Source organism: Pempheris klunzingeri, chromosome 17 (genome assembly GCF_042242105.1).
Source record: "Pempheris klunzingeri isolate RE-2024b chromosome 17, fPemKlu1.hap1, whole genome shotgun sequence".
Lineage (NCBI taxonomy): Eukaryota > Metazoa > Chordata > Actinopteri > Acropomatiformes > Pempheridae > Pempheris > Pempheris klunzingeri.
Genome location: NC_092028.1, coordinates 20832513 through 20840885, shown reverse-complemented (window position 1 = coordinate 20840885; position 8373 = coordinate 20832513). Strand labels below are relative to the sequence as shown.

Sequence of the window (8373 nt, the reverse complement as noted above, 5' to 3'; positions counted from 1 at the left end):
CATCACGTTTAAGAGCACTAAGGGAAAACAGAGATTCCAATTTCAGTCACGAAGCTTTTCTCTCATAAAGTCAAACTATTTAAGCCCATTATACGTTTTTTTTTACATTTGCAGCAAATTGCCTGCATTAGTTTTAGCCACTTTCTCACATTTCAGACTCTTAATTTCTTCGCTCAAACTCAACATTCTCGCTCATCCTTTCAAAATGAGGGAAAAACAGCACATTTAATTCACTTTGTGTTCACTAAGAAAAAAAACTCCTCACCTTCTCCCTCAGAAGAACTCTACCTCGAGCAGACCTGATTTCCCAGAGCACCGCTTTCAGCCGACTACGAATTTGGCTGGGAAGCAGATCAAATGTGTACATCGGTGCTGATCTACTTAATTTTGTCACATCCTCACATACTTCATAGCTCTAATTAGAGGGCTTGATTGAAACGGACCTACGGGATACATGACTGGGGCTCGTCAGAGGTCTGAAATCTGAAATGAAGTGCTGCCGTCTTTGTAGTCGGGGGTTGTGTTTTTGGTGCTCGACAGGAGTTGTACTGTCAGGGTACTTAACCAATGAGACAGTTTTAATTTCAAAGTCTGTCTGCGCCCAGGGGATTAATTCATTTAATTTATTAATTTTCATCTGTGACCTGCTTGATTGCCTCAGACTGTCAGTTTCACCAGAGATTCGTGTTTATTACCACATTTTCGTACCTGTAGCTTACTCAGTTATTAAATTTGAAGACTTGCCTCATTTCCATGAATTATGGAAATCACACATCTGAGGATATTTGTAGGAATAAGGTTGAGAACACAATTAAATAAGCCAATTTGAAAAGAGAAACATATCCTATCAAATTAGATGACTAACAACCCTCCAGAAATTAGATGCAGGATGAAATGAACACAAACAGTTTTAACTGCTCATTTGATTGTTTTTTTTCCCCTGCTGCTAGCTTTCCACACAATAGATGTTGTTGTAATCATCAGTAGTACAATTAAACTAATCATTCGTCAGTGTGTGTTCATTGTTCATGGATCAAAGGTTTGTTTGATCAGTAGTTGTCCTAAGATTTATGAGAATTAGCCTCGCATTAGTTAAAAACTCCAGATTGATCTTCCTCCACGGCGGCAAAAAACAAGCTTAGCTCAAAAAATGATTCTTTTTTATTGCTAATCTGCAGTCACGACCACCAGAAGCTGACAGAGAAGCTGAGCTCTAAGGATCGGACATAATGCCAGTGCCGGACTGGGATGAACAGCACGTCTCCGGGTTGTAACACACATTCGAGGTACGGAGCCTTGGCGAACTCTGGAAACCGCTCTTTGTCTGGATTCTCCACCTCCACCTGCATGGAAGGAGGCAGAAACTGGTAAAACTGCATATATTTGCAGGCTCAACATGTACTGTCTCTACGGACTGTCAATCCCACCTGACTGGTGTTGTGAAGGAGCTGGGATTGATGAGGGTACAGCTTGTCTGTGTCCTCTGGGGAGTAGAGGCGAACGTATTTGCTTCCCACCACCTGATGGATATTCGAGGGGGGAAATCCCATGTGGTAAACGAACTGCGGTCAGGTGACACGTCCTTGACACTAAGCAGATTCACAAGGCGGGGTTGTTGCCGTCACCTGAGCCAGGAAGTTCTGCTGAGGGTCTTGGTGAAGAGGAGACACCGTACCTCCGGGCCCAAACCACGCATTCACGGTGATGTCGTCTTCTTCTCCTTCGCCAAGGCAGCAATAATCAGGGAGGCGGATGTCTTCCTTCAGCTCTGGTATCTAAGGCCACATCAAACAGGCAAAATCTCATCAAGGAGGCGTTCAGAAGATTAATTTAACTGACTAAATAATACCCTGTTTGTTACCAGGACATTTACCGACGTTTCCCAGCAAGCAGCATGTTATAAAAGTGTTTTCAGTTGATGCTCACTGTTCCAACACGATGAAATCTGGTCCACACGTTCATGCTCCCCTCTTGATGAGCTGCAGTAACTTTGGTGAAGCTCTACGTTTATTACCATCAGCCACAGTTTGCAAGATGCTAGCATGCTAACACAGATACCTGCTAAGCACCGGCCTGTTAGCGCCGTCACTGTGAGCATCTCAGCGTGCTTAGCTGATATCACCATCGCAGCCTCACAGAGCTGCAGACTCTTAGTCCTTTTAACATTTATTTATTCATTGGATGCTTTTATGCTCATGTTTGTGTGCTGAATGCTGATTTCCTACCAGCTTTTACTGAAAGGGCAATTAGGGATCTACCTGTCTGACTTTTTCTCGCCCCAATACTGATTCTGATTTCTCAGTTTAGGAAATCTGCTGATTCAATACTCTGCTCTCTGTTCCTCCCACATTCAGAACCTGTGATCACTTTCCTGAGAGGTAACATGAAGCTGGACACTGCTGTCACATTAATAATAATGAAGAGTAAAGAGCCTCTTTCATTCAGCCTTCAGATTATTCTATCTTTTCCAGGTAATAATGTGAAACTGGAGACAGTTCATAGATTCATATAAATAACAGCTGATTACAGGTAAGGAAGTGGCATAAAAAACCAGGATGAGTGATGACCACTCACTCTGATCTATCAAACAGACCAAAAATACCCAACTTTTAGCCTGACAAGGTGCCCTTTTCGTAAAGTTCAGTGCAGACAATGTATTGACCTGTGTGGTAAAATCAGGACTAAGAAGTCAATACTGTTCACAGCGACGTGGTGTGAAGATACCGGCTGGAGAAAATTACAATTCTGTTCTTTAGAGCGCCTGAAAATAGAAGCTGGATAATCAATTAGGACACAATTAAAAGATGTTCATAATCATCACGTGGTCATTTCCACCACAGACTGTCTATAAGAAGTGGATGCAGCCACTGTGACGTCCCCAGACTGCTGTCTTGAAGCCTCGGGTTCGGCTTTGTGGCCGTCGCCATCTTAGTTTTGGAGCCGAGCCCCCTTCCTGGTCTATCTTCCTCTAAATGGGACCCTAATTTACTAAATGAACATCCTGCTGTGCTGAAGAAGACTGCAAACTAGAGACTGAGAGCAGAAACTCATCAGGAAAATGTTCACTGAGCTGATTGACTTCCATCCAATCAGACTCCTGTTTGGAGCCAGTGGAGTCGCCCCCTGCTGGACACTAGAAAGAACGGCAGCTTTAAGGCCCTGCAGCGTCGGCTTCACTGTTCAGACCCAGAAACCACGTCCACTTCAGTCTATAACTTCAACAGTACAGTTTAAAAGACAAACAGCACCTCACCTGATCGAAGAGCTGGTGTTGAGCGAGGTATCCCACTCCTTCTGCTCCACCCTGGGTGATTTGGAGTTAAAATAAAAACACCATGTTAGAAATCACACGGAGGCGTCTTCATCTCTCTTTGAACACGTTACCAGCGCAGGAGAAGACGCACTTACTTTATTTAAAATGTACTGATCGATGAATTCATTGACTGTGAGCAGCGTCTGTGACCACGCCTCGTCCGTGTACCTGGATCCCACCTCGACAGGAACAGTCCGACAACCAGCAACACACCTCAGGTATTCTATGCTTTAGGGAGGGAGGGAGGGAGGAAACACACAAATTAAATGCTGCTGTAACAAATACAGCATAACTCAGCAAAATCTGCTCAAAAATATGTCATGTGTGCACTTGTGGACGTCCTTCCTCCCCCGTCAGATGCCAGGAGCCGTATGTCAGGTGCCAGAGTGAATAGTCAGCTGTCAGGAGGCAGCAGTGAGAGGGAGGACAGTGAAGGATATTCTTAAATGGGGAGGCAGTTATATCAGACAGTAGAGTCACGAATCAGGAAGTGTTTTGACAGGTAAGCCAACCTGGGCTCCGTTTATATAGTTCTCACTTACCCACATCAGGCAGCAAGGCTGAAACTCAGAGATCAGAGTGAAAACTATGATAAACTAATGTGAAATGTTTCCTTCTGCTGGTTTTCTCTCCTGTCGGCTAAATAAACGACCAGACTGAACACAACACCGACCGTATAGAAAAGATGGACGACGCATCCTCTCCTCTTCCTGCTGTACAAAAATGAAGCCAAAGTATCCGGTACGATAAAAGGTACTGGGTCCTGAGGTGGGTCTCCATTCTTTGACCCGTGAAGACCTCTACTGATTACTAACTAACACTTGCTTTAGCACATGATTACACTGATTTAAACTGATCTGGCCGAAGAGTTTAACATCCTAATAATGACAAATGGGAACCTAACAGGGAAAACTGATAATAAATGAAAAGAATATGAAACCGATATTGATGGATGACACCGAGCCTCATAATGTGGCTCCATTCTTTACTTAAAGTCAAACACAAACCTCCAGGGGTGCTGGTTGAGGGCGGGCCAGTGGTCAATGACGCCCTCTAAAATCACGGGTTTGAGGGGCAGCAGGTAGTTTGTGTTGAAGCTCTCCAGTGAAGGACGCTTTGTCCTGGGAACTGTCACCTCCTCTCTGATCAGGGGAACACGAGGGCCCTCGATCTTTATTCTCTGGTAAAGAACAAAAGGTTTGTCACGTCTTTCAATCAATTCCAAAATTGGGAGCTATGAAAAACTCTGTGTGTGTGTGTGTGTGATCATATTTCTCTATATTAGAGTCCAAATGAGGAGTTGATTAATCAATGACTCACTCAGAAAAAGTTCTCTGCAACTATTTTTAAAATCAATGACTCATTTAAGTCATTTTTCAAGTTAAAATGCCAAAAACTTCCACCTTCTCAGACGAGGAAGTGCTGATTTTCTTTGTCTCGTGTGAAAACAAATTCATAACCAGGAGCTTTTGGACTGTTTGTGGGGCAAAACAAGCAATTTGGAGACGTCACATTGGGCTTTAGGAACGTTTGATGTGCATTCCTCACTACTTTCTAATCAAAAGACCAAAAATAATTGGCAGATTAAAAGATAAGGGAAATGTTCTTCAGTTGCAGCCTCACTCTAGGGTGCAATTAAACATGGACAGTTTGACTATATTAAAGGTTTGAATGTTGCTCTTCAACGTAACATTTCACTTTTTTAGTTTTTATTTCATTTCATCCTACTTTATTTTGTCAGTGACTGTAAACGCTGTCCATTTTTTTTTTAGCTGCGTCAGATGTTTCACTGATGATTCAGATACAGTGAGGGTTCTTGTTATTACCGTCGTTAGTAGTTTTAATGTTGTTGATTCTGTTTTTTCTTTTAGTTTTGTAGTTTTTCTCATTTGTTTGGATCTTTAATAACATCATGGCTTTACTTTATAATGAAATGTTTACTTGCGTGGACCCCAGAAAGAAAAGCTGCTATGTTGATGAGTAAATAAATGAATGAATGAATGAATGAATGAATATATAAAATGTGATGAGGGGCAATAAAGGAAATACCTCTGTAAACCCTCCAAACTTTAAATCACACAGAATCCAGAGAAGAATATTTTCTTTCTCTTTCTTTCTTTTTCCATGGATAAGTGGGCAGCATTAGGAAAAGACAGTGGAAGCAGTACCTCTTATTTGATTTCCTTCCCTTTATTTGTGTAACATTGATAATAAATGTGCTTTAGCGTGAAGCTTTAAACAACAAAGGTGCATTAGACTCTAATCACACTGAAGCATCACATTATTGTCCTTCAGATAAAAGGAGCACTGACCTTGACCTCATGTTCACTTTCCTCTTCTTCTTCAGTGGATTTCCTGACTTCGCCCTGCAGGATCCGAACAACCACCTGAAGTATACCGTCCATGATGGCCGCACCCATCAGTAAACCCATGTCACAAGTGCGTACAGCCTGTCGGACGTCATCTGCTGACGGATCTTCGCGACACAGAGCGGCCACTTTGAACAGGCAGCCGTAAGAGTAAACACGCCTCCATTCTTTGTCCACGTCGCGCCACGTTCCCGTGTTGAGCTTCTCCCAGGAAAGATCCAAAATGATCTGAGCGCTGAGCGTTGGGCTGGTGCTCGTGGTGTCGCTGTACAGCTGCCGTCTGGACCGCTTCAGCATGTCCGTCACGCTCGACTCCACTTTGTCGCTGAACTGCAGTGGAAACTGTTCCTCCTCAGCAGGGAGAGCAGCGGAGATCTTTGACCACAGTGTAGCCATCACTGACGCTGTGGGACAGACGGCGAAGGTGAGTTAAGTCATCGCTCGCTCACACTGACTCTCCAAGGATGATGCACTTTTAATTTAAAGTGGAAAAACATGACTTTTCAACTTTTACCCCACCCCCCCAAGTGTTTCCATCTTCAAATATTCAACCATCTGCCTGTTTATCAGCTCCCTGATCCCACAGACTATAATACAGCAGGGATTTAGATGCACCAGAACATGTTTTTAATGTTAATGCTTTTGCCACAGACATTGGTTGACACTGACATTTCTTAAGACATTATGTAATTGAAAGCAGAGTTTAAAAAATAAAGACTAATGACTCAAACTCAAATTACTCAAGCTAAAGTGTGCACTGTCTATTTAGGGTAATATAGTAAACGGTAGCTCTTCTCTGGCTGTATCATAAGCAGTGTTAAATGTTATCATCATTTGTGACCCCCCTCGCTGTGGGACACGTTTCTTGGACACTTCCTTAATGTGTCATTATGGTGTCATTATTCTGTAGCCATTACAGGGCGCCATCAACATTTACCTCATAATAACAATAATAATAATGATAATAATAATAATAATAATGATAATAATAATAATAATAATGGCAAGTTCAGGTAAAACAGTCATCTGCTTCCACTTTAAGCTGAATTTCTGCACCTTTTTCCGTCTCTTCTGTTGCTGTAACAAGTGATTTTCCCTGGTGTGGATAAATTAAGTCTCTCTCCCTTTACATAAGGTACCACTGATTACTACTGTCACATCTTGCTAACACTGCCCACCACACACACACACTTCTTCTGTTGCTCACAGGCTATTTACTGCATTGCAACGGATGCATACACCTAATTTCCAAATTGGCAACCGCTAGGCGCAGGTGAGGACATCGGGAGCCAGAACTCTGAGTGTGACACATGCACAACGGTGAGGTGTCACTCACGCCACGTGGTTTCTGAAAAGCGCCAACTCTGCCGCCATGTGACTCCATCCATGTTTGGATGCTGTGTGAGGCTGCAGACGGTGCCAAAGTGTGAGGCAGCCAACTCTGAGCACCTGATTCATCCGAGTAGAGGAACACATCCTTGTGAACTCGGAGGGGCTGAGTGAACAGAACCAAACTCAACGGTGTGGTTTAATGTGATTAAGTGAATCATCAGTGTTTGGGCTGCTGTAATGTAATGTAATGTAAACACTTCATGCAAAAAACTAATAAAACCAAACAAAAACAAGCAGAAGCTGCAATTATTTAGAACATTTGGGGGATTATGGTCCTATTGCTCTTTGTTTTTATGGTTAATGACTCAAAGTGCACCTCCAAATTCAGCAGCGAGAGGAAGACAATCATATATTTCTCTTATTTGTCTCTTATTTGGATTCCGTGCTCATTATCTCATAAAACACATGAAAAGATGCACTGAAGGATCTGATGTGAAGGAATATAAAATATAAAAATACAACCTTAACAAACTGGTACAGTTAAGATCTCAACTGCAAGTTAAATATCTAGTAATAATAGTTAAATATATAGTTATATTTTATAGTTTGACTCTGAATCCTTGAGGTATCAAATGTGACTAAATATACACATTTATATTTATAATATTACAGCAAAACATTTATTTTTCTTCATTATTTTGTAGCTAATAATTTACTCATTTTAAATCACGATAAATTATAATATAATAAATTATAATACAGTTTAAATATATTAAATATAATGAGGAACATTTTAAATGTGGCATTCAGAGAAAATATGAATTATATTTGACAACATAATAAAAAACTGGTAAATAAAGTGACAGTTGAATTATTTGGGTTTTAAACTCATAAACACACAAACAGCCCGATTATCTGAAGCTGAATTAAACACATTAGAAGCTGTATTTACCTGTTAAGACGACATTCACACAGTTAATCCAACATTTTCTGTAAAAACACTCGACTGTTCCGGAGCCGGAGCTGCAACAACTTGGCGGCCGGTGGGACAACAAAAACATTCCGGAAGGGAACTCGGAGTAAGGAAACAATGGTTCCGCTTCCCGTCCAGAGCGTCTAAAACTGAATGAAACGTTTCCAAAAATGGTGCAAAAAATTCATGAACTGAATGAATGAAATTTTAAGAATGTGGGTGTTTTATGTGTGGTTGTTTTTTTTGCAGCAACAGCTTTGATATACATTCACTGTGTGCGCCAGTAGAGGGTGGTAACATCTGAGGCTGGTCCTCCAACCTGTAAAAGACACCAGACACAACATCCAGTTTAGCATTGAAATGAATGACATCTTGTTCAGTGATAG

The 8373-nt window shown here is 41.7% G+C and overlaps 1 protein-coding gene across 1 annotated transcript; it reads right to left on the bottom strand.

Annotated features, from left to right (window-relative positions):
- Window positions 1-1131: 1131 nt before the first annotated feature.
- Window positions 1132-8052, bottom strand: kdm8 (lysine (K)-specific demethylase 8). Its single transcript, XM_070847994.1, has 8 exons — window positions 7967-8052; window positions 5626-6086; window positions 4321-4493; window positions 3409-3541; window positions 3254-3304; window positions 1626-1775; window positions 1428-1520; window positions 1132-1343 (listed from the first exon to the last, which is right to left on the bottom strand). Exons 2-8 carry the CDS (start codon window positions 6076-6078, stop codon window positions 1179-1181), a joined length of 1218 nt encoding a protein of 405 aa, XP_070704095.1. The 5' UTR covers window positions 6079-6086; window positions 7967-8052; the 3' UTR covers window positions 1132-1178.
- Window positions 8053-8373: the final 321 nt, after the last annotated feature.

What these genes read in the sequence shown, in the direction of transcription:
- kdm8 (XM_070847994.1), bottom strand. Translation starts at nt 6,078, where the DNA reads ATGGCTACACTGTGGTCAAAGATCTCCGCTGCTCTCCCTGCTGAGGAG. An exon ending in AACACCAGCTCTTCGATCAG is followed by an intron (nt 1,776 to 3,253) that starts GTGAGGTGCTGT and finishes ATGTGGCCTTAG; the next exon opens with ATACCAGAGCTGAAGGAAGA. An exon ending in TCCTTCACAACACCAGTCAG is followed by an intron (nt 1,344 to 1,427) that starts GTGGGATTGACA and finishes CCTTCCATGCAG; the next exon opens with GTGGAGGTGGAGAATCCAGA.